Source organism: Juglans microcarpa x Juglans regia, chromosome 4D (assembly GCF_004785595.1).
Source record: "Juglans microcarpa x Juglans regia isolate MS1-56 chromosome 4D, Jm3101_v1.0, whole genome shotgun sequence".
Lineage (NCBI taxonomy): Eukaryota > Viridiplantae > Streptophyta > Magnoliopsida > Fagales > Juglandaceae > Juglans > Juglans microcarpa x Juglans regia.
In genome coordinates this window covers 27,214,048-27,240,418 of record NC_054600.1, presented here as the reverse complement: position 1 = coordinate 27,240,418, position 26,371 = coordinate 27,214,048, and the positions used below count along the sequence as shown (strand labels likewise).

Genomic DNA, 26,371 nt, shown 5'->3' with positions numbered 1-26,371 from the left:
CATGAGTGCTGGTTGGCCATTCAGTTTTGGATAATCGCAATGCATTTTTTTTTTGCCTGCTCTAACTACCTTTCGTGTTTGTATTGCCTGATATCATTTTGGCTATTTTCCTGCCCCTTTTCATTTCTTAGGTCGTGGCTGTTTGCCTAGGCGAATTTATATTCCATTTTCATTTGATTAGGTTCCCCCCTCCTCCCCGTGTATACTTTCTAGTTTCATCTTGGAGTCCCCAAAACTAGCAGGCCGTATGCATATCTGTTCTTAGGTATTAGCTCTCAGTTATAGTTTGATGGTTTGTCCACTCTTATATTGTGCATCCATGCCGAGTTCAATAGCCAGTAAGGGTCATTAGAACACTTGGGTTTTTTTTGTTCTTTTTCATTCTATTTTGAGTAAGGCTATTCTTCATCACTGCCTTTGTCATTTTCCATAGCACTTTTGATGTGATACATTTCTCAAGTTCATGCCATTTAAGTGGTAGATATAAGAAACTCCTTGAAATATGACACTATTTACTGGGGATGACAAGATTTGGAATGAATAGTAACATTTTTGTGTGAGAATTTGGGAACGTTGTAATGATGAGATGAGATGATATTAAACACTTCTTATATCGAAAAGAGGCTTAATGATTTTTATGAAGAAACTTGAAATTAATAGGATCATTTTGTGTGGTATATAGTTGAGAAGTATGTATGCAGATATCCTTAAGAAGGAAGCCAAGTGATTAACTGGCATACGATGATACTTATTTAATACCATCTGTAGAATTCCCTGGTGGACATAAATGAGACACATTTGTTGAAGTGCAATAAAAAACTGAAACGATTGTACAATAATTGTTGCATGATTAACGTCTATGGAAAAAAAAATTCATCGTTTGATTTAATAAGGAGTGAGTTCTATTAGGTTATTTGACCAAAAGAAGTTTAATTGCTTGCAAACACACGAATCATAGTATGCAATCTGTGTAAAGATGGTGGACAGATGTCAATCACTTGGTTGCCTTTGGTGTTTGATACTTTCAAGTCAACTCTTTTTTTGGAGGAAGAGTCGTTCATCTCCTCGCCCATATGAGCAATATTTCATGCTCAGGTAATGCCTCAGCTAATGTGGGAGAGAACAACAATAACGATGCTTTCCTGTTTTTGGCCTCAAAGTAGCCTAGTAGGCAATGCAATGCCCTTGGTAATGAAATTAGGTTATGCAGTTAGTACAATAGGTGAAAAGCAGAAGTCGTCTTCGCATTCTTCTTGTTCACGTACATAACTTGTCAGAAGCACAAGTTGTTGCGTGCACGCGTTGGAGTTAAATACCAATTAAGGTTGCATGAACATAATCCAATGTGTTCACTACCTCTACTCACTTAAATTGCCTTTTGACTCTATATTTCTGGTTAAATTTAGTTGAAGAGGAGCCTATTTCACATCGGAGTGGTGGGACGGCAGACTTGGAAATGCTTCAATTAAGGCTGATTATTCCCTTTGAAAATCACTGAACATATCATGTTAAAAAATAGATTGAAGAGATTTATTCATTTATTTATCTTAATCAATCTTGTTCCTTAATTTTTATAATATTACACATACAAATACAATGATTTTTTTGCTACAAACAAACTGCAACTTTCAGTAAAGATTTTGCCGCTCTCTCCCACTCCGTTATTACTCCTTTTCAAAAGCAACTCTGGAAAGGCGCAAATCTGAGTGAAGTTACAATAGGCCCAGTGACATGACTCAAAGCTCAAATCCGGATATCGGCCCGACGTCAGTGACAAGCCTTCGCAAGTGGAGTAGACTGACTAAAGCCCTAAGCCAAATCCGCCCAATCTTTTCAGGCTGGTTAATGGATTGGATACAGTGCCGGACCACCTGATTAAACCCCCCTTTTTTTTTTTTTCTCATAGGTAAAACCCTTTAAACCCTCACTCTCTTTGATCAAATCCTTTAACCCAGTCCTCTTCCATGGCTCCAGCTTTCGTTTTCGAACACCCAAGCGACAAAGAACTTGATCACTTTGAAGAAGAAGAAGAAGAAGAAGAAGAAGAAGAAACAAAAGAATTAGAACAAGCAGCAAAAGAAGACGACGACGACGAAGAAAAACGATAGCGATCTTCTAATTAAAAATCTCAATCTCCATGGGACTTCGGTTCCTACTCCGAATAAGTGGCCGAAGAACACGCTCATCGCAGCACAACCTTTGTCGACTTTAAGATCTCCAGAGCATTAGCCACTCTGTTCCAATCACCAACGACGACTCCGATAATGCCGAATCCGAGTCTGAACCCGACGAACAAGTAACTAAACCTCTTCTCTTTTTAATCCCTCAATTCAAAATTCATGCTTTCTTTATCTATGAAAATTCGTAAACCTATTTTTTCCCCTATTATGTAGGATGATTATAACCCCGAGGAAGATGATGGGACCAGTAATGCCGGTGAGAGTAAACCTTTCTTTGCACCTTTCGAGGAGCCTCTTTCCATGCCAATTCGTTCATGGAGCTAAATCTATCGCACCCTCTACTTTGGGCTTGCAAGGCCTTGGGATACATTAAGCCCACGCCAATTCAGGTTTCTCTTACACCATCCTTTTAGTATTTTAATTTGTAAAATTTAAATCTTGCGGTTCGTTTGCTTTTATTTTACGCAATTATGGTTTCTGAGTTTTAGGGTTTTGATTGTAGGCGGCGGTCATACCATTAGCATTGACCGGGAGAGATATCTGTGGGAGTGCTATCACTGGTTCCGGGAAGGTAAATTGTCTGAAATGCTGTGATTTCCTTCTTTTGTTTTTGGAAATAAACTATTCTACCATTACTGACATGCATGCTGCAAATCTTATACAAAGCCAATAAATGAAGTTGGGAGGGCCATGAATTTAAACTTTTTGCGATGTGTCAATTTAGTTGGAAGTAATGGTTTTTTGCAATTGTTCCATTTCACAGACTGCTGCCTTTACACTACCAACTTTGGAGAGGTTATTGTTCCGTCTGATTTGTGTGCCAGCGATAAGGGTTCTTATTCTTACTCCAACTCGAGAGTTGGCAGTTCAGTAGATGCTATTACCCCCAACTTTTTTTTTTCATGCATACAGCACGCTCTTTTATAGGAGAATTTTTTGTATTGCTGCTCCCATTTAGTTAATGCATTGAAGCTTGAAGCTTCCACTTGTGCTTCCATGCAGCGCACTATGTTTCATGCAGTACATTAATATTATTCCAGTTCAATTCTCCGTTATCTTGAATTTGTGTTGATGATTATGAAGAAGCTTTCAATTATGAATTCTGAGACACTGTTTGACATCTCAAATCCAAGCTGGGCACAATATTTTATATATATATATATATACCGATAAAAAAAATATATATATATCTTCTATTGATCGGTTAACAAAATTTATATATATATATATATATAAAGTCATACCAGCTTTAAATACCATCTTCGAGAAAACTTATATGGAGAATTCAATCTTTCACTACAGGATTTGTTCCTTTATCATACCTCACTTGTCAAAGAAAATAGAAAAAGAAAGAAATTGTTGTTTTTACCTACCTACCTGTTTTGATCCTAATATATCAATTGAATTTTGATTTTGTTATGCAGGGTTCACGGTATGATGGAGAAACTTGCTCAATTTACTGACATCAGATGTTGCCTGGTTGTCGGTGGACTTTCAACAAAGGTTCGATCATTAATTTCATTAATAATTTCCACCCACCTGGTGTGATGTGTGAATACATTCTCCTTTTGATTGTGATGCTTTCAGTAAAACCTTCTTTTTTTTTTCACTTTTGCTGTTGTTCTTGTAAACGCATGAAATCAAATCTATTTGAACAACCAGAATTAGATTCCATTAGATTCCAAGTATTTTAGTGTGCACATTTTCACTAAATGTTTTTTTTTTTAAATGGAATCCTGGGTTTTATGATAATTGTTTTTTTTTTTCTGACTCCATTATATGGTGAAATGCAATAGCAAACTTTAATGGTAAAAAAGAGTACTTGTGTTTACTCTTCCTCTTCTTCTTGAAATGAATGAACTTTTTATATTTACCTATCAAAAAATATTTCCCCAAAAAGCAAATATAAACATTTAAACACAAGTATGAGGACACCATTAGTGTGTCATTAATTAGAAGTTGAACGACTTATTAACTGATAGTACAAATATGTGTATTTTCGTATCACTAGAACATACACCTAGGCTTTGCTCTTGTATATGTCCTGTGTAGTTGAACTCTCACCTATCCTTATGATCAGTAAAATCTTGTTTACCGATAGAAGAAAAACAGAAAAATTCTATTTATAAGCCAGTGTGGATAACACATCTAGCAAAGCACTTAAATGGCATGCTTTGATTTGAAAGACATTATAAAATTTGAATCTTACAAATCAAATCTTATCATTTAAGTGATGTATATGATGTGTTCTACACACTAGCTTGCTAGTAGAAAAACTCTAAAAATGTGTTTTTTTCCCTGTATAGCTTTTCAGGGATATTGCAGCAATAGTATTTCTATATTAGGTGCAAGAGGCAGCCTTGAGATCAATGCCCAATATCTGTGGATTTTGACGATCTTGCGGTTCTAATCCTTGATGAGGCTGACTGCCTTCTGGAGCTTGGGTTTAATGCTGAAATCCAGGAGCTGGTATCTTGTTGTCTTTTATAATTCTAAAAATTCTGAGTATAGAGCTGAGATATTTTAGTGTTCTGATTTGTTTAATAATGAGCTCTACCCACTGATGGTTTATTAATAGGTCCATCTATGTGCAGCAAGAAGACGGACCATGCTGTTTTCAGCTACAATGACTGAAGAAGTTGATGGGCTTATAAAGCTTTCTCTGACCAAACCCTTGCGCCTCTCGGCTGACCCTTCCATGAAACGGCCTGCAACATTGACAGAGGAGTAATTCCTTGATTGAAGTTTTCATTTGACCTAACTTTAATTCTCTTTTTGCTTATAATGCTATTTTCTACTTTTTTTTTTAGCTAAGATGGTTCTGGAGAGTGCTTTGTTGAACAGATGGTTATCATCTGAATCATCCTCTATAGTTTTTGTGGTAGCCTTATACTCTACATTTTCATCTAAATCATCAAGGTATATGACTTATGTTGTGTAGAGTGGTTAGGATACGTCGTATGCGTGAAGTAAATCAGGAAGCAGTTCTGCTTGCATTATGCTCAAAGACTTTCACTTCCAAAGTGATCATCTTCTGGTTCTAACTACTGCTACGTTCATTTAGATTTATGGCTGGTTTGGATTTAGAGATGAGATGAGATGAGATGGTTTTAGATGAAACATGAAAGTTGAAAAAAATATTGTTAGAATATTACTTTTTAATATTATTATTGTTTTGAGATTTGAAAAAGTTGAATTGTTTATTATATTTTTTGTGAAAATTTGGGAAAGTTGTAATGATGTGATGTGATGAGATGAAACACTTTCTAAATCCAAACAAGGCCTTATTGTCTTCATGTGTGAATGGTGAGTTTGATTGTTGCCTAAATTGTATCTAACTGTGAAATCGTCATGTTGGGATGAATTTATCTAAAGCTGCATAAGTATATGGTAAAATATTGTTATAAATACACATTTTTTTCAGTCTAGAGTAGACTATTATATTATGACACAGTGTGAGCCCGGTGAGATGGCATTGCTTTGCAGTTTCAATCAATCCTGTTTCCCCATTACATTCAATCAAGTTTTGAGCTTTTAAACTTTACAGACTTACCTTAGCTCCTGCGGAACAAAACAGGCTGCACATCGGTTGAAGATTCTATTTGGATTAGCTGGTCTTAAAGCTGCCGAGCTTCACGGAAATCTTACACAAGTCCAGCGCCTTGATGTGAGTATCTTCTATGAAGTGCATTTTGTTTTTCTGGATTCGTTACATCACTCTTAGGTAGAGATAATCATATTCTTATTGTACTAAAATCTTGAAGCTTTTTAGAGAATGCTTTATCTTGCATGCCTATCCTTTTGGTTTTATGAATCTATATTATGGCTGTGCTTTGTAGGCTTTGGAACTCTTCAGAAAGCAGGAAGTTGATTTCCTTATTGCAACTATGTAGCTACTCGTGTGAGAACAAACTCTCAAACTTGTTTATCTTCTTCTCTCTTAAGAGTTCTCATGATTTCACATTTTTGTTCGATAATATCAACTCTTTAATCAATTATTGTAGCCTCTTTCTCTTCCCTCATATGGTGGGGGTAGGGTGTTAAATTAATGGATGAATTTATAAGCCTTTGTCTTTTCCCTTCCTTTTTTCCTCTCCATGCTTTTTGCAGGCATAAGTAAAAGCCTAAAAGATCTCAAGTGGTACTAAGTTGGATAATAATAAACTTTATTGTTTTGGTGACACTATTTGTTGCTTGCCTTTCATAGGTACTTGATATCATAGGTGTTCAAATGGTTATAAATTATGCATGTCCTCAGGATGTTACCAGGTAGATACTTAACCCTTATCAATGTTGCGATATGATGCATAATTGGGAGCTCACTTTCTGCATCCTGGTGAAAACCATTTCAGTCTTTTGTTCCTTTGTGCAGCTATGTTCATTGTGTTGGTCGTACAGCAAGAGCTGGTAGGGAAGGATATGCTGTTACATTTCTAACAGATAATGACAGATCTCTTTTGAAAGACATTGTGAGCATCGTTCTCTTCCTCATATCCTGATAAGGATTTTATCATCTGGAAGATAAGTAGGATAGTCTACTTTAGCATTAAGGAAAGCTTCTTTGTATTTTCTTTTTTTTCAAAAGAAAAGAGGTGGACTCCTTAGTTGTTCCAGTTAATTTGTTGGAAAACTCTCTCTCTCTCTCTCTCTCTCTCTCTCCCTCTCTCATCTTCTTTTTTCTTCTTTCTTGATTTAAAACCTTGCTCCTCATAACTACTTCAGCTCCATATTTCTCAGTTTTACAACTGGTTGTCACCTTTAATTAGTCAATCTTCTTTTTTCCCAACCATCTATCAGAAGTTTTGCTCTTTATAGTTTCTTTTATATTAATTGCATAATCATTCTTAAAACAAATTTCCCCTATTGAGAATTTTCTTGAGGTTTTCTTCCATCCACTAGAGAGAGAGAGAGAGAGCAATACAAAATTGATGCATTCACAAAACCCTGAATAAGATTTACCTGAATTCTGATTCTGATTTGGTAGGCTAAGAGAGCTGATTCAAAGCTGAAGAGTCGAATTGTTGCTGAGCAATCAATAACTAAGTGGTCTGAGATAATTGAGCACATGGAAGATCAAGTGGCTGCAGTTCTTCAAGAAGAGATTTTGAATATATACAGTGAAGAGAGAGCCCTACGAAAAGCTGAAATGGAAGCAACAAAGGTTTGTAAATTTACATATGTGCTACTTTTCACTTGAAATCATTTGTATACAGTTGTACTTCCATGATAAATGAGTTGAATATTTGTATGTGATCTTTCTATTATTTTGACAAAGTCAGCGTTTTGAAGCTCTGTATTCTCACTTCCAAAGTATCCCTTGTAATCTGATTTTTCTTTGGTTAATTGTGATTAGTTGATCGTTCAGATATCTTTTTAGCTGACATAAGTTGGTGCACCTCTATGATGTGAACATGCTGAAAATATGATTGCATATAAGGATGAAATTTATTCACGGCCCAAAAAGACCTGGTTTGTTACAGAAAAAGAGAAGAAGCTTGTCGTGAATGCTGCAAAGGTTATTTATAATCAACTCCTTTTTTTTATTATTTTTCAAAATTTTGAACAGAAATAAATTCTTGACTAGTACGTGACTTGTTGGAATCTCCCGCAACAGGCCCGAGAACAAAGTCCCGACTAATCCCGGGGGTGCACAGGCCCTTGGCAAGGAAACTCCTGCAAGTGCACCTCGGATAATTCAAGGGGAAGTTCCCCCAGTCCGATGGCCCCTAGAAATTGTTTGTAGCCAAGAGGATTTGAACCTTGGACCTGGAGGGAGCAATTGTGCTTAATGTCTCTGCATGATAGGTGTTGCAGTTCCAATACTACTTGATTGCTTCTGTACTCTTATAAAAAATATCGTTTCTATATGATGCAATAAAATTTTATGGCTCCAGAAGACCTTCTCCCCAGTAATGTCATTTTTTACATCACTTCTCCAAAAGGGTGTTTAGACAAATAGTGTTTTGTTCTCTGCTGGATATTCAAATTCCCATGCAGCCCTTGTTGGTCAGACTGGGTTTTACTTTTTGTATCTTGTATATTCTCCTTTACTAGGGTTTGCCCTTTTCTTTTGATCTTCTGTGAAATTTTGTTATTATATATAAAGCAAATGGGTATTCTATTTTCGAGGTCCTTCTACAGTGTGATCCTAGCGTTCGAATCTGAGCACTATTTTCTTAAACTATAGCTAGCCATTTTTTATGGTGAACATCTGTCTCCCTCTCTATTTGCCCCCTGCCCCCATGCTTCTTTCCAGAACTTCCCTCTCTACTTTTTCTTTCCCCTTGTATTGTCTTATCTCCAGTGGAGTCCTCTCTTTCCAAACACTTCCATTTGCAGATGACTGAGACATGGCATCTGCAAAATTATCAACAGGCATCTTTGGAAAAAGAAAACAATCCTGGAAAAGACTTAATCAGTGTCCAACAGGCCAAAGACCTCAAAATGAAGGAAAAAAGGAAGCAAGAGCGTGAGGTGCTTATATCTTGTGTATCTGAGCTTGTTTATTTGATGATTTTTGTGAAAAGTTTTGTTGATATACAACATGACTCATGCTTCTTGAATGCTATATGCTGAATAGAAAATTTTGCCTCGAAGAAGCGTAAAAAATTGGAAAGAGAAATGTTGGAGGATAAAAATCAAATTAACAAATTAGAAGTATGTTTCTCCTGTTTCTGTGTGTGTGTGTGTATTTGTTGATTCCCATAAATATTGAATAGTTCTCATACTTTTATCTTATTAAAAAGCAGCTTTTAGCAACACAAAAATTGTCTGGATTAACAAAAAAAAGAATCAGAAGCTTTCTGGGACAAGTGGATGACTAAACCTATGCGTAGTACTATGAAGAATGTGCATAATTGGATATTGTAACCTAAAGAGTAATGAAAATTTTGCTAGATTTTTTTTTTTAATTTCCATTGTCAAATTTTGGTGCAGCCTTTCGATCTGCCTGTGTTTATTAGGCATGCCAGCAATTCAAAATTTATGTCTATATGATTCTTACATTGTAACATTTATAAACATTATCTATGCTACATTGGCACATGCATCCACTCTCGCACAACTTTCTCTGTGATCTGTGGCCTATCTTCTGTTAATCGATCTTTATAACTCAATATCTGAGCTGATTTTTGTCCAAGGTTACTTCCGCTTCTTTGTGTCAACACAATTGCCTTACTTGCCCTTTCAAGTGATATTATTATCAACTACAGCTTTTTTGTTGCTCTTTTGTTACCTTACATTTAAGTGTAGGAGGTTTTATTAAGTTTGTTATAAGGTGGCGCACACTGTCTAATTTGAAGAACTGCAGGGTAATGGGAAAATTAATAAAGAAAAGACTAGAAAGTCACTTGTCGATGTGGGTTATACCGACGGGCAAAAGCAGTGAAGGCTAAAAAGAGGGCGCAGGATGCTGGCAAGATTGTGAAGAAGACCAGTAAGAAATCAAAACCTCTAACCCAAAAAACTCGATCAAGAAGAGAACAGATGCGGGAGCTATTCCAGAGTGACATGGGCGAGAGAGCAGAAAAAGAAACGTCAGTGCACCCAAGAAAAAATCCAAAAGTTCGTTTAAGAGCAAGTCAAGGTATATGATTTAGCTTGCAGTCCTTTTCGCCTTTCTAGTTTATATTTTAATTGAGGACTATGTTTAGATGCTTTTGTGGTGGAGCCGTTGCCAGGTATCTTCGCCCATTGTTTGGGATCTTAAGTATACTTACCGTTGTATCATTTATAGTCAGGGAATTTGCATTGATAATGTTAATGCCACAATGCTTGCTGCATGGGAAAACTCACTGTTATTCAATTTCTTTCTCCAGGTACGAGCGCGGGTAGCACTATCAAGTCGGTGGCTAAGATTTCCTATAACATACCTCTGTGCGACGGAATGGACTTTCTATGGAATTTTCATTTGGACATTTATTATCATCATTTTGTTTGTTTTATAAATTATTACGATGTAACGTCAAGTGTAACATTAGCAGTAAAGAAGAAAAGGTTGAGGTTTCCAAACATATATGGAACTTGAGATTTATTTTGTTCTCCCTGCAATATTAAGTCTAGTCTAGACCTACCACCGCCAGATCGTAGACCAGAATTATTATTTAAAGTTGCACCGATGTTCGCCTGGATCCCAGCCAGGAGAGCTGTCAATTAGGTGTCAGATGAAACTCGAATACTTTCCATGCGGTTTCCAGCAGAACCGATTCCAAAAGTGAAATTTTCAGGCCCCGTGTCCAGAAAATTCTAGCAGTTAAGATCGTGACAGATAAACTACTTAGAAAAGCCATACGTGTAACGTGAACTCGATTTATTCTCTTGAAACTTGAATGGGAGCACCATAAAACAACGAAAAAGACATAGTTCCTATAAATTTCTGTGATATAGAGAGAAATTACAGCTAAATGTACCAAGCCTTCCATGACTACGATGGCCATCTATGAAACACAGAAAAGAGAGTAAATCAAAGTTAAAACATTAAACCTAACTTTTTCCCTTCAGCAATTAATGGCAAGAATCATATTACATTCACAATTCCCCTGGCTTTATTCAGTTATCCTTCCCCTCCCACAGTCCCACTAAAGCCAATGGCTCACCTAATATTCTGGATCATTCGAGGCATTGAAGCATCAATTTGCTTGGTCGGATTTATGAACTGATTCACAGAAAGGAAGAAGCATAGGCAAATAAAACGCTTCTATTTCCACGGAGGCTGCTGTTGTTTATGGTTAAATGGGTAGGGTTCCCATGCACTATCTGGTTCCTTTCTTTTAGCACCATTCCCAGAGCTTGTAGAGGGTTGTTGTAGGTTGGTTCTCAGGTGCTCCTCCATAGACCTGGCTGGACCAGGAATGAAAAGCTGCCTCAAACCCCCCGATTCTCTATTCCCTCCCTCCATCATGAACCCAGTATTCAGGTCAAAATTTGGGCGAGACCGTCCAGCATTGCTTATACCTGGCTGCTGTACACCACTCATGCTCATGATGAATGCTGGCTGTGGGTAGGCAGGCGGAACAGCTGATGCAGACCCCACAATTTGTGGGACAACGGTGGCTCCTCTAGAATCCATCATATAGGGGATTGAGCCAGCAGCTCCATAAATAGCTGGGGAGAAAGACATGGTGGGTCCTGTTGTCAATCCCATGTTCCCAAAAACAGGAGAATGGGTATAAGACATTGTAGGACCCATCCCCAAAACACCCCCTGCTCTAGTCTTGCTAGCATCCATTGTAGGCTCTGTAGACTTGCCATTTGGCAAAGATGGAGTTTGAGAGGTGAAATCTTTCCTATTGACTTCCACTCTGGTGCCCATGAGAGAAATAACAGGAGCATATGGTTTAGGTCCTCCATATTCATTTACAAATTGAGAAGACTTGCTAGGCCCGTGATCCAAAGTGTCACTGTGAATATTAGGTCTATCGTTCAAATCAATGTTCCTAAAAAAAGGCTGCATTGATGAAGATGACGAGGCAGGAGATGGGCTGCGATGGTTATTGCGGTTGTTGAAGAGCTGTTCTCCCATAATTGTATCCAGAATTGGAGCATCCCCATCATCACCAATACAGTTCAAATCCAACTTTAGCCTCCCTGATCTCATTGAGCCCACTTCAACTGAAGATTCCCCAGAAGGAAGGCCAGATGATGCAGGAATTTGTTTTCCCAACTCATCTCCACCTTCAGCCACATTCAAATCAATGTCAAGGCAATCATGCCTCTGTTTTGAAGCATCATTAGTTCCTCCAATTGAAAGAGTCATCCTATCACCATCTAGATTTCTGCGGGGAGATGCTGGGCGGAAAGCGCTAGTAGCAGCACTTCCTTTCCATCCAAGACTCCCCTCAAACTGCAAAGGGGCTACAGGTAATCCAGGAACTGCTGTCGGCCTTGAAGCAGCAACCAAAGAAATCGGTGTAGAGGAATTTGCTGGACAATCTGTTTCATCAGAGGATACTTCTTGATTCAGATCAAAGTCACACGGGCCCTTCTCTATGTTAACCTCTGGTTCTTGAGCCGCTTCAGTCACCTGAGAGGACTCCATATCATGAGTGGAATTTTCTGGTCCATTGTCCAGATTAGCTGAATTAATTGAGCCTTCATCCCCTTCAAGATTTGTCTCCACAGAATGACTTTGCCCAGTTGGTATTGTTGGTACCTCCTCTTGTGGTTCATCTATTGGGACCTCATGCTTTCCATTTATAGAGTCTGGGCTATCTGGCTGCCTGATCCCACCTTCTGATGTTTTCTCTGAAGACGAGCTGCTGAAAGGTTCTCTATAATCCACCACCTCTCTCTCTACTTCTTGAGCAACCAGCCGAGCAACTTCTAGGGCATCGACTATTCCATACTCGCGTTCAATATTGAACCTTCTTTTGTCAATCACATCAGGATTCTTGATATCCATTGCTGCTTTAGGAAAATCAGAAGCTTTCATTAAATCATCGCCATCATCACTTGTATGCTCCTTATCTTCGTCAGCTTCAACAGTGTCTTCCATCCTAGAGAAACTAGTATCTAAATCCTCAGCTTTTCCTGAAATACCTCCATTTGCAGACAAGTCCTGAAGAGCATTAGAACAACATTCACTGCCTTGACCAGTAGTCTTGAATATGTTTCCACTGCAATGCTTTATAACTCTTGTATCATCTAACCCACTCTTAGAATCAGAAGAAGGTGTCTTCACATCACCAACTGCACTGATTTTTGAACAGATATCTCTCTCACCTGCAGCAACACTGTTCTGCAAAGCAGGTTCCCTCACAATCTTCTGCATACTTGCGTCATCATCACCTGTACAAGCACCTCCAGATTCTGATGCATCAGAGGTAGAAGAGATCTCTGCCATGCCCAACTTATCTGAAGAATTTTCAAATTTGTGGACCTGCTTTTCGTTTTTAGATTGCTCATTCAACTTTAAAACGTCAGAAAGTACCGCATCATCAGTGCACTGCTTTGTAACTGGAACCCCACAAGCCCCAGTAGAAGTGGTTCCTTCTGCAGCATGTATGGGCAATACTTCCTTTATAGAAGGATTTTCTTGTAGTGTGTTTGACAAGGAGGCTAAATGGTCAGGATTTCCATCTTTAGCATCCTCATGGTCCAGTTTTTTGTGGGAACCAGGCTGATCATTATGAGTTGGAACCTGTGCATCTTCACTCTTTTCTGGCTGAAGCTCATCTGATCTTCTCAATGGCAAAATTTCATCTTTGGCATGTTCTAACACGTTATTTTCTTCATTAACACTTCCTCTGGTGATGGGATTATCTAAAGTAGATTGCCCACCGTCCTCTTCAGCAAGCCTTCTACTTTTATCCTCAACATTCTGGAGAATTGAATCAGAATCCTCACCCTGCTTCCAGCTATCAAATAAAATTCTTGCTCTATCCTGAACCTTAGAGCTATTGTGGCCAAGAAGATTCTTGACAGTAATCCAAATCCCTGAAGATATTGATCTCTCATTGTCTATTTGAAGCTTTTCAAGTGCTCGTAGCAGAGCAGTGATTGACTCTTCCAAGAAACTGTCACTTGTGTCATTACCAAAATTTTGAGCATCCTTCAACCATCCATCAATATACCCAAGCCCATCTAACTGAATAAAAAGATCAAGACAATCTTTATTCTCAGTGGCAGCAATAGTACTTGCAACAGCAGCCCACTGCCTGGTTGCATCACCAACATTCTTCATGACAGAATCTTTCTCCTTCTGCATTACATTGAGTAGTTCTGCAACTCGAGATGGGGCAGTGAGCCCATCTTTCATCTCAGTCAAGGTAAAGAAATCCTCCAGAGTCATCCTGCTTCAAACACCAAGTTTCCAAGCATCAAATAAATCCTTGAGACATGCTGATGCTTTTTTACCCATTGGAAACTGCAGTAAAATCTCAGGACAGTGTTCACCAATTACCTGCAGAGCATAAAATTACTATAATCATAACCCTCCCAACCACAACAATAAGTCATCCCCAAATTACTTTCACCCAAAGGGGGTGTAACAAGAAACCTAAGCAGGCCTAATAAAATGTTCAACCAATCAAGTTCCAGTAACACAATCATCTTTGCAATTTGAGTCTTTTCAAATAAACTGGTTGGCAGAGCTTGCAAATCACAACACTAACTTTGACTTTTTAAGTGTATCCAGCATTTGCAGATTAATTGGACACCAGGAAAAAGCCTCAGCCGTGATCAATAAATTACAAACATTAAATCTACTACGAAAAACATAACACCAACCAAAACCAACCAAATATTTTTTTATCGATAAATAAATATTTATTGAGCATAAAGTAGACAAAGGCCCAAGTATACGGGACATATACAAGAGCATCGCCTATCATGCTAGTTTAGCGATACTTATCAACAAGTTAATCTTTTCACAACAATAATGTTTAACTCGGCAAGTGTCCCAAAAAAAACTGTTGATCTTAAAAGATTTGAGTCAACTGCCAAGGGAGAGATCGATTAGGGAAATAAACTAACCTAGTTAGGAATTCAATCAACAAATTAGGAAAAATCAACTTCAATCCCTACTTTGTTCCTCCTCCTGGATGAGATGCCAAAAGAGTTTTCAAAGTATATATTCATAAAAAAGTACTCATCTCCACAAAATTATTTATTTAAAGAAGTCCAAAACTCATGAGAGGATGAAACACGAGAAAATAATAATACATGAGCAGGAGCATTAGTATTTGCATATCCATTGATGCGGATTAAAGCATTTTTTGAAAGCATCACAAGGTACACATTTATTTTGGTGGTAATTTGGGTAGTTTAACTGGATAAGATTAGTTCAAGTCATCACACCTTCAATAAGTCATGTGAGCACTTGAAACAAGTATACTTACTTTTTGGCACATTTCTATCAGTCAGATACAGTTGACTTTCCTATTTGTTTCATTGCCAGTTTACAAATTTGGAAAACAGAAATTTTACAGTATAATGCCCCATACACGGCAACCTTGAACATTAACTAAACCAAAAAAAAAAAAAAAAATTGACAGGTAAATTAAAGTTTTGTTGAAAAAAGTAAATAGGCATAGCCCCTAGTACACAGGAAGTATACAACTGAGCCCACCTAGTTACCATTAACTAAACAAAGTTCTGATCTAATTCAAATTAAACAAGGGACAAAAAGCTAAGGGTCTTGAGATGAGGCATCTGTGACCTGATGATAAATGGTCAAGTTACCAAGCAACTTTGGCAACATACTACAAAGTACAAACAACTTGAAGCAGCTAACATGTTAAAGACGAACATAAATGATGAAGTCAAAAAACTCAGAAAAGTACAAGGGCATTCATTGATTACACAACTTCAAAAGAAATTAAGCCTTTATACAAAATCCAAGAATAATAAAAACGTAATAAATTTGCCCAATCAGAAAGTAGAATGAACAGAAAAGCTGCCAGAACTATACTAATAGACATACATAAGAAGACCATATACCATATATGGGATAAGAATAAGTTAACAGAGACTATGACTCCACACAAATGCAAGGCCAAACCCAACAAAATTAAAAACCTTCACAAGAACTAACTAACCCCACAAAAGGGTTTTAGAGATTTTTTTTTTTAAAAGGGACGAAAGTTGATCACATTTTACACAAGGACGATGACTTCTAGAGCACATTCATTACTAATGGTCCTACCAAAAGCAGCCATAGTAATGCAGGAACTGGTTGTCAGCCACAATTGAATTCCATGCATAATATAACTGTGCTGTTGCCTTTGGACAATGTGACATTACAGACCCCAAATTAAAAGATCTGATTTAGGTTCTCTTGGTAAATATTGGGCTTTTATCATGCTTGGTAAATAAGAGCTGCTAAACTAAAATGTCAGATTAGATCATCAGTTGTCCAATGACTTTCTAGGAGGTGTTGAGACGATATGTACCCCATAGGTTAATAAACAAATTATGTTTGTGGGAGACTTTCTTGGGCTCTTTGAATATTAATTCTCAGCTACCTTTTTCGGGCTTTTGCAGGTTTAGTCATTTGTGTCTTTCCCTGTATGTAACAAATAAACCATGCAAATAAAATGAAAACTTTTTTCCTTAACTTTAATCTGTCAACTACTGAAGAAGACAACATTCCTGTGTTGCGTGTAAGCCCAATAAAGAAATACCAAGTATAATAACATCTGTCAATATATGTTGCAAACCACGTTCTAATGTTCGAAAGTCCTGTTCTTTCAAATGAAACTATTAACAAGAATACAAGGCAAAGAAAAAAAAAAAAAAAAAAAAAGACTGAATCAGGCTCGCATTTATAACAAAACACACCTGCATGTCCATCGATCAAAAAAAAAAAGATTGAGGTTCATTCAAACCTATCATTTACAAATAGTTTCCACTCTGCCAAATCATTTTGGCTGAAGTTCACAAAATTTTTAATTAGGGAAAAATAATGAAGTGGAAAACTTCAAAAGGAAATGAAAGAAGTCCAAACATTTAAAAGAATTCAAATCACCTGATATTTTAATGCCTTGAAATGTCGAGAAAGTTGAAACTGAACCGCCAAGAAAAAGGTGATTCAATCCTGAATCGACCGCAGGGTCAACATATCAAAACCCAAAAAACAAGCTATATGTGAATGGAACATTAACAAAACTCAGACTTGCTAGATCAAAAGCAAGCATATTTCTAAACCAAACAGCTCGAAACCATACAGAAACACTTTCATCTTCTCTACAATAATACACTCCCAAAAAAGGCAAAAAAAAAAAAAAAACACAAATTAACATAGGCATAGAGCACCAAAACCCTAGAATTCAAAAATAGCAGAAACAAGAGGACGAAGAATCCTTGGGCTGATGGCACGTTTCAGACGTGATAAGAAGATAAACAAATTTGAGAATTATACAAAAGAAATAATTATAATTAATGCTTTCGGGCAGGGTGATTAATGACGCTAATAATCGGAAATTAATAAATATCACAAAAATTAAAATGCAAAAAGAGAAGCAATAATTACAATCGAGGCGTGTAATTCTTTACCTTGGTCAATGAATTCGAAACCCTAGCTCCGACTCGGCCTTCACAAGGAGTAGCAGCTTAGCTCAGCTTCCTCTCTGTGTACCTCTCTCTATCGGTACACTTTCTGTATCTTTCTATGGCTTGGATTTCGCTCACGCTCTTCGCAAAACCCTCGCTTTGTTCTCCGTGAAGCTAATTTTTGTTATTCTCGAACCAGAGAAACGCTCAACGTTCCCAAGTTTTTTTTCCTACCTCGTAAATGCTTTTGTTTTTTAAATTTCCGTCTCTCTCTCTCTCTCTCTGTTTTTGTTTTTAAGGTTTTTCTGGGTCGGCCGGTTTTGCTTTCCAATTGGTAAACCATACTGCACGTGAGGAGCGTTGGCGCAGGCAGTGACTCGGGCTAATCGGCTCGGAAAGGACCGGATGAACCGGTAACGTTGGGGAATTTTTTTTTTTTTGGTGTGTGGGGAGGGGGGGGGGGGGGGGGGGGGGGGGGTTGTTGTTTAGGGAACGTGAAAACATAATAATAATAGATTTTTGGAAGAAAATAGTTTATGAGGTTGGACACGGTCTCAGCCCAGAGGAAAAGTACGTGGGTTACTTGGATAGTCGTCGCTGTCTCAGTTGGTCCATATGAGTCACATGCCGCCACACGTGATAACTTTTTAATTAAGAAAAAATGGAGTTGTGCAACGTAGGAGAAGAGGGATATGGTACCATGTGTTAATACCCCTCTTAAACGCCCATTAATGCATAGTACATGTAGAATACTAAAACTATGGGAGCGAATATATATATATATATATATAAAATATATATTTTCCTAAAAGGATTCACACATTATCATATTTAGATTGTGTTTAGATGTTAAAGTAAGTTAAGTTGAGATGATAAAATATTATTAGAATATTATTTTTTAATATTATTATTATTTTAAAATTTGAAAAAGTTAAATTATTTATTATATTTTATATTAAAATTTAAAAAATTATAATAATGAGTTGAGATGAATTGAAATAGATTGATGATATAATGGAAGCCTTAAGCTTGGATAACATATATTTGATCCAAAAAGGAAGATAATAGTTATTACTAGCTTTTCTTCTTCTTCTTCTTTTTTTCAATCTTTTTTTATTTTATTTGCGGTCATTGTCTTGAAGGGCTACTGCCTTGGTTTGATTTTGGAGGTGGCGTGCTGAATGTAGATTGAACTGAAGACCATCATTGATTTGTATCTTCCATGTACCAAATACATATATGTATATATGTACGTATGTATACTCGAATCTAGAATTCAATATATCTATATCATCTTGTAGATTACATTTTTACCCCAATTACGAAAGCCTAAATCATGTTAATTGATGTGGATCAAATGCAGATTGCACCTGATAATTAATATAGAAAAAAGCTTTATTCAACCAGCATATGCAACCGCTCTACATCACTTTAATAAAGCGATGTGTTTTAATTAAAGCTTGCAGAAGGTGATGAGATGAACTACACTACTTGCATTTGATATGTCATTTTTAATGAAACGATGTGTTTCTTTTAAAGTCAAAACACACTGTTTTGACTCTCTTCTCCTTCCATTTGATGGTCTTCTCCTTCTCCCTTCTCCTTCTAAGCTTTTTCCTTTTCTCTCTTCTTATTTAACTCATTCCTGCTTTGAAGCTCTTTTTTGCAAGGTCATCGAGATCGAGACCGTGTCTGGTTGGTTCCAGTGCTCGTCGTTTCAACTAGACCTTCTAGATCCAAAAGATGTGGTCTTAACGCCAATATAGTTCCCCAACTATGAGGATGCCTGCCTGGAGCTCGAGAAGGACCTTGCGCTGAGCTAGATTATGATTGAACCGCTTGGACGATGGGCGGTGAACCTCTTAAGCCACAAGGTAGTGTTGGTTCAGCGGCACTACCTGAGCAGAGAGATACACATACGTTTCGCGACATTATTGACTGGTGAAAGAGGATCCTTGTTAGAGTTCGTATAGTGTGGGATCATGGTATCGTGTGGCAGGTCGGAGGGAAGGGACCTGTAGTTGAGGGAGGTAAGCTTACATGTGGAAAACATGGATGGGAAGCATTTGAACGAGAATGACAGTTTGGCAATACTTTGGATAGCGTTGGGAGGATAAAAAGGGAGGGAAGAGGAGGAGGGAAGGAAAATGTACCGAGATTATTTGGAAAGAAAAGAGGGAGAGAAAAGCGAGAAAGCTGAGAATGTAAGGGACATTAGACATGTTGATTATGGCATTTCGGGCCTTGGTATTTTCCAATTTTTGGATGTTCGTCTTGTGCAAATAAAATCATGTATGTGAGGGAGGTTGCTCCTCCCACAGCGGGCTAAGATGCGAGGGCCTAGCCCACTGGACAGCCCAACAATTGGAAACCAGGATAAGGGATAGGATGGGTTAGGCTCGAGGGGCGGGCCCAACCTAGGAGACATAGGGAGGAACAACAACATTGCACGCATCAAAGTGTGAGCCTTCCAAGCCAGAAGAATCGGCACCTTTAATGGTTGGCAAACCACGCACGCAAAGTCAGAGGAGGCCATTGTCCCCCCAAAATAACCAATGACAAGACAGATTGCGAGTGAAAGGGTGCCAGGACAGAGGACGCCGCATTTAATGACTGACGAGATTGACACGCCAAGACAAACGTGGGTGCAAACCAGTCGGGGTGGCCACGATCAAGCATGGCAAGCCTGTCGCTGGTCAGAAGGAAGGAGGACAGTGCAGTTCAGGTATGAAGTGGCACGACCATGATCGACTTGGCAAGAGATCGCCCTACACCAGGGCCTCCCGAGTACGCCAACACACTACCACTGACAGGTATTGGACCACCACAACCAGATATATATACTCCTTCTCCCAGCCCTGGGGAAGGAATGATTATTCTTCCTCTCTAGAAAACTAATCCTTAAGATTGGCACTAACTTAGGCATCGGAGGTGACCCTCACCACCCTGAGCCCCCATCTCTTCCATCCCTGCTGGTGAACCAGGAGAACAATGAAGTTGCTCAGGTCATGAAATACGACATCAACAGTGGCTTCGTAAGTGAGATCTATCCTATAAAAGAATATCCTTTGTATGCTGGCAACAATATGTTTCTAGACCACGCGAAGAAGAAGACCAGTCTGGGGCTATGAAAGCAAGACTCATCGAAATTAGAGACACAATAAAGAAGCTGACGACGGAAGTAGGAGGTATTTGACAAGAGAATGAGGCGTTGTGAAAGGCTAATAAGGAGTTGGAAGGAGGATTAGAACACAACCAGAACAAACACGCCAAGTCGAGGCACGCCCCAGAAATCGACACAGCCGAGGAAGAAAGACGTTGTATGCACCACGAAATCGAGGAGCTCAGGGAAAAATACATAGAAATGGCCAAACGGATGGGCGCGTCATTTTCTATAGATCAGTTGCTCACCAGCACGAACTTGCCATACAGTGTGGAGATCATGGCCGTCCTTTTTCTACCCAAATTCAAAGTCCCCCAGATGGAGACATACAACGAGTCCAAAGACCCACTGGAACACTTGGAGACATTCAAGACCCATATGATCCTTCATGGTTTCCCGAATGAGATCATGTGCCGAGCCTTCCTGCTGACACTGAAGGGAGCAGCAAGGGTGTGGTTTAGATCCCTATCACCAAGATCCGTCGATAGCTTCGGCGAGTTGGCGCGCCTGTTTCTAACGCAGTTCATGGTGAGCTGAAAGAGGAGAGGATCGGCCGCCTACCTCATGACAGTCAAATTGCACAACAACGAAAGCCTCAAGGCATACCTCTCCCGATTTAATCGGGTGTACATGATTTCAGGCGATCAAGATGAGAAGATCACATTGGCGGCCCCCTGTTGGGGGATCTGGCCGCGAAAACCCGTTCATGGCCGAGTTGGCAAGAAAAACCCCCTGGAACTCTGTGGGAATTCATGAATCGTGCCGACAGCTTTATCAATGCCAAAGACACCCTTTGGACTTTGATGGCTTCTTAAAAGGCCAAACTGGAACTGGCAAACCGAGTAGCAATACGAACCACGAGAAGAACAAGAAGGGGCCACAGGAGGCCAAAAGAAGAAACGAGGCGTTAACTTGAACTCACGGTGGAACCCAAGTGTATTTGAGTATGACCGTGGAAGGTGAGCACACCCCGAGCTCGCGTGGGGGACCTCAATAGAGTTAGAAGACCCGCAAATACCACACCTACCACCAGACAAACAGACACCGAACGAAAGATTGTTACACTCTGAAGCGAAAAGATGGAGGAGCTTGGGAGCTTGCTAGAACAAGGCAGCCAAGGGGGAGGGAAAAAGAGCTCCCATGGCCCCGACGAAGCGAAAGCCTGAGGTGACAGAGGACTGGAGCCCACAGAACTGAAGCTTGATCAAGGATGACAACCTAGTAGGCGAAATCTGCACTATCATAGGGGGATATGCCTGTAGGGGACCCACTTCATCGGGATGAGACCCCCATGGCCCGGTACGAGGAAATATTCACAACTAAGAGAACCGCGGCCGGGTCAAGGAGGCATATAGTAGGAGCCACCATAACAGTTACCAAGAAAGACGAAGAGGGGATCCTCCACCCCCATGACGATGCCTTGGTGGTCATTGTGCAGGTCACCAACTTTATGGCACGAAGAGTCCTGATCGACAATGGCAGCTCTGCCGACATCCAATTATGGGAAGTGTTTGTCAGAATGAGAATCAATCTCGACTGCATGCACCCGGCCTTGATGTCGCTCAAGGGTTTCATGGGAGATGTGGTCCAACCAGTGGGGGCCATCACCCTGTCTGTTCTGGTTGGGAAGGCCCCAAAAACTTTTGCGACACTAATTGACTTCTTAGTAGTGAAGGCCTCATCCTTGTACAATGCAATATTGGGCCATCCGACCCTGAATAGTCTAAGCGCGATGACGTCAACATATCACCTTAAGATGAAATCCCTAAGAACTCGGTGGTGGATGAAGTTTAAGGTGAACAAGTGTTGGCACAAGAATCTAATGAGCGTGAGTTAAGACATGAGGGAAGGACATCAGGACGGTTGAAGAGGCAAAGGCGACTGTGAGGCCACCACCCCCACCGACCCTAGCAAACCGGGGTGAAGAGATCCGTGATGAGTAGAACCTGCATCAAGCAAAGCTAAATGAACCCTTAGAGCTGGTTTTTGTAGGCCACCAAAGACCCAAACGCACTATAAGGGTCGAAACCAAGATGGCTCTCGAGTTGAGGCAGGCAATGAAGCGACTCATCATCGAGCATCAGGACGTCTTTGCATGGAGTCATGAAAAGATGCCCAGGATCAATAACGACATCATTGAAAACCACCTTTGTGTTGATCCCAGGGCAAAAAAGTCAAGCAAAAGTGTCGAAACTTCAGTGTCGAGAAGTACGCCACCATAGCCGAAGAGGTTGGTCATCTTTTTGCGACGAGTCTCATTAGGAAAACCTACTATCCCAAATGGCTATCAAATGTGGTACTGGTCAAGAAGGCGAGCGGGAAGTGGAGACTGTGTGTCGACTTCATTGACCTAAAAAAGGCTTACCCAAAGGATAACTTCCTCTTGTCTCGCATCAATTTGATCATCGATTCAATCACGAGCCACCAGCTGCTCAGTTTCATGGATGCATATTTAGGCTACAACTAGATCTGCACGAGCTCAGACGACAAAGAAAAAAGGGCCTTCATTACTAACCGAAGACTCTATTGCTACAAGGTCATACCTTTCGGGCTAAAAAATGTTAGCACCACATGCCAGCATCTGGTCAACTGTATGTTCAAAGATCAGATCGGCCAAAGCATGTAAGTTTATATGGATGACCTACTGGTCAAAAGTAAGAGGCCCGAGCAGCATCTGTCTGATCTCTGAGAGGCTTTCGCAGTATTACGACGCTACAAGATGAAGCTCAATCAAAAGAAGTGCACATTTGGAGTGGAGTCGGGAAAGTTTTTAGGCTTCATGGTCTCCAATTGGGGAATCGAGGCCAACCCGGAGAAGGTCGAAGCAATAATAGGTATGTCCCCCTTGAAACATTAATGAAGCGCAAAGGATAGTGGGGCGAGTGGCGGCCTTGAACCGCTTCATCACCCACTCAACCGAAAAATGTCTCCCCTTTTTAAAGTCTTGAGGAAAGTGTGAAATTGGGATGTCAACTACGACCGGACATTTGGCGAACTAAAGGGATATCTAGCTCGCGCGCCACTTCTCAGCCAAATCGAATTGGGCAAGAACTTGATTGTGTACCTGGCGGTATCATTGCATGCCGTATTTACAGCCCTGGTCTTGGATGAGGAGGAAAGACAACGGCCCATCTATTACATGAGTCAAGTGTTTCGCATAGTCGAGGCAAGATACTCGCGAATAGATATGCTAGCCTTCACACTAGTGGTCACTGCCAGGAGACTAAGGCCATACTTCCAAGCCCACCTTATGATGGTACTCACCGACATTCCCCTCAAGAAGATATTACAGAAACCCGACACCTCCGGCCGACTGATGAACTAGGCAATCGAACTAAGTGAATTTGACATAAAGTACCTCCCCGGGCAACGATTAAGGGGCAAGTGCTAGCAGATTTTGTGACCAAATTTACCAACTTCACAAATGAGATACAAGCTGCACCTCAGGGAAAGTCTTGACAAGTCTACGTTGATGGCTCGTCCTGCAGGGCTAGAGGGGGTGTAGGGGTGCACATTGTCACTGAGTTTGGTAAGGAACACAATTACGTGATAAAACTTGTCTTCAAAACAACTAACAATGAGGCTGAGTATGAGGCTCTGCTAGCAGGAATGTCAGTAGCCAGGCTGCGGGAGCCACCAAGGTCAAAGTAAAAGTAGACTCCCAAGTGGTCGTCAATCAGGTGTTAGGTGAGTTCGCCATGAAGGGTGAAAGTTGAAGAAATACCACCAGTAGGTGGGCGTAGAGTGCAACATGAGAAGCCATTCCATCCGAATCCACTGCAATCTCCAGAATCACCAATTTTGGTATGTCGTAGGTTCTCCTTAGCACACGGAGGTCAGCGGTTGAAACTGACGACTCACAGCTTCACCCTGCGAAGTACTGGTGTCACACTTCGGAAGCTTCTTTAAGCGCCATCGATGATAAGAAAATGGAAGAAGTGAAGCAAAGGAATGGCGAGGAGAGAACCAGGTAAACAAAGATGAGCACGAATATGAGAAAGGAAGTGAGAGAAGTAGAAGAGGTTGATGACAAATAGGAGAAGCAAGTTTAAATAGGGAAGGGTGTGTGACGATTGGCATGCCGCATGAAGTGAAATGACCAGCCGTCAAGAACTGAGGGGGTATGGCGAATCCCAAGATTCTCATTGAGTGGTGTCATGGGGAACCCAACCAACACGAAGTCACGAGCAAGTACAAAGTGGGCACCTTGCGCATGGAAGACATGGGCCAATACGTTGACGAGTGCATGGACGGACCCCCACTTACCCAGAATTGTTGGGAATGAAAGGGTGGGAAGATCCCAAGGTGCTTGCAAGCCATTATGGAGGCAACCAAACTGTTGCAAGGTGTCAGGCGAGTGCAAGGAAAGATCGATTTGAAGAAAGTAGCAAAAACTCTTTGAATTCTCACCACACGTGGGGGTGCGAGTTCGCGAGGTACTATGAGGAATGTTATTCCTCCCACAGCAGGTCGATATGTGAGGGTCTGGCCCACGAGCAACCCAACGATAGGAAACTAGGATAAGGGATAGGATGAGCCAGGTCCGAGGGGCAGGCCCGACCTAGGAGACACAGAGAGGAACGACAACGTTGCATGCACAAAGTGTGAGCCTTCCAAGCCAGAAGGCCCGATACCATGGTCGACAAACCACGCACGCAAGGTCAAAGGCGGCCACTGTCACCCCCATATAACTAATGGTAGGATAGATCGCGAGAGAGGGCGTGCCAGGACAGAGGCACGTCACATTTAATGACTAGTGGGATTGACACGCCACGACAATCGTGGGCGCAAACTTGTCAAGGTGGCCATGATCAGGCTTGGTAGGCCTGTCGCTTGGCAGAATGAAGGAGGATAGTACAATCCGAGTACGAAGTGGCATGACCATGATCGGCTTGACAGGGGATCGCCCGCCACCAGGGCCTCCCCAATACGCCAACGTGCTACCGCTGACAGGTGTTGGGACCACCACAACCAAGTATATATACTCATTCCCCAGGGCTAGGGGCAAGGAGAAGGATGAGTATTCTTCCTTTCCAAGAAACTAGTCCTTAAGATTGGCACTGACTTAAACATCGGAAATGACCCTCACCACCCTGAGCTCCCATCTTTTCCATCCTTGCGGGAGAACCAAGGAACATTGAAGTTGCTTGGGCTGCAAAACACGACATCAATAATGTTTTTATTTATTTACTTTTTCTAATTTCTTTTTCTCTGATTTTATTTCTTCTATGCAATTACATGAATTATACTATGATGGTCTTCTCGATTTCTCAGTTTTCATTTCTCTATTTTTTAATATTTTTTTTCAAATGCTAACGTGTCACTCGATTATGCAACGGTTCCACGTGGGCAGTTGTCCGTAGTAGAATTGGATAATATACCGTTGAAAAATAATAGAGTTTCGTGTAAACATGAGATGTACATGTTATCACCCATTGTAGTGAGAATCGATCAACATTTTTTTTATTGACTGTGCTCTTTACAACTCCATGGAAAATTAATTTTTTCAGCACGATAAAATTAATGTGTGTATATATATATATATGTGTGTGTATTCCAACAATTGGTTAGGTAAAAATACTTGATTATATATATAATATTTTTCATTTATTCTTGCGGAATGCGCATACATGTGACTAGCTACATTTCACGTGGTAGATAATGTGGGGACTGTTGTCGCTAGGGTTGTGCATATATCCACACACACCATGAGGTAAAAATCTTGTTACCATGGAGTTGAGAATTTCTAGTGTTCTAGGCGTAATGAATAATAGTATATATAGTCATAAATTTTATAAGCGTTTTGTACTCTTTTAAAAAAAGAATAAAGTTTATAATTAAAAAATTAATTTCTTTATTTTTATAAATCTCATATTTACTTTTTTTTTATTAATATATTATTTCTCTTTTCTCTTTACTATGGTCGATATAGATTTCTTTTTGTTGGGTTTGGTCTGCCATTCTGTTACATTATAGCCCATTCTGTTACATTATAGCATTTTATTATTAATGTCCGGCCGACAGAAAAAGAAAACACAAT

At 39.9% G+C, this 26,371-nt stretch overlaps 2 protein-coding genes and 2 pseudogenes across 3 annotated transcripts; 3 read left to right on the top strand and 1 right to left on the bottom strand.

Moving 5' to 3' along the window:
- The first annotated feature begins 1,964 nt into the window (after positions 1-1,964).
- On the top strand, positions 1,965-9,991 carry LOC121261418 (annotated as a pseudogene).
- A 550-nt stretch (positions 9,992-10,541) lies between these two features.
- LOC121261417 lies at positions 10,542-17,465 on the bottom strand. 2 transcript variants are annotated; one of them, XM_041163772.1, is made up of 3 exons: positions 17,172-17,465; positions 16,645-16,713; positions 10,542-14,079 (listed from the first exon to the last, which is right to left on the bottom strand). In XM_041163772.1, the coding sequence occupies exon 3, from the start codon at positions 13,966-13,968 to the stop codon at positions 10,876-10,878; it is 3,093 nt and encodes a 1,030-aa protein (XP_041019706.1). In that variant the 5' UTR covers positions 13,969-14,079; positions 16,645-16,713; positions 17,172-17,465; the 3' UTR covers positions 10,542-10,875. The 2 variants fall into 2 exon arrangements, with proteins under 2 accessions (XP_041019706.1, XP_041019705.1); XM_041163771.1 differs by lacking the exon at positions 16,645-16,713.
- On the top strand, positions 15,786-19,454 carry LOC121260262 (annotated as a pseudogene).
- A 2,129-nt stretch (positions 19,455-21,583) lies between these two features.
- Positions 21,584-22,168, top strand: LOC121260261. Its single transcript, XM_041162089.1, has one exon. It carries the CDS (start codon positions 21,584-21,586, stop codon positions 22,166-22,168), a length of 585 nt encoding a protein of 194 aa, XP_041018023.1.
- Positions 22,169-26,371: the final 4,203 nt, after the last annotated feature.

Coding starts and splice junctions, on each gene's coding strand:
- LOC121261417 (XM_041163772.1), bottom strand. CDS start 13,968: ATGACTCTGGAGGATTTCTTTACCTTGACTGAGATGAAAGATGGGCTC.
- LOC121260261 (XM_041162089.1), top strand. CDS start 21,584: ATGCCTGTAGGGGACCCACTTCATCGGGATGAGACCCCCATGGCCCGG.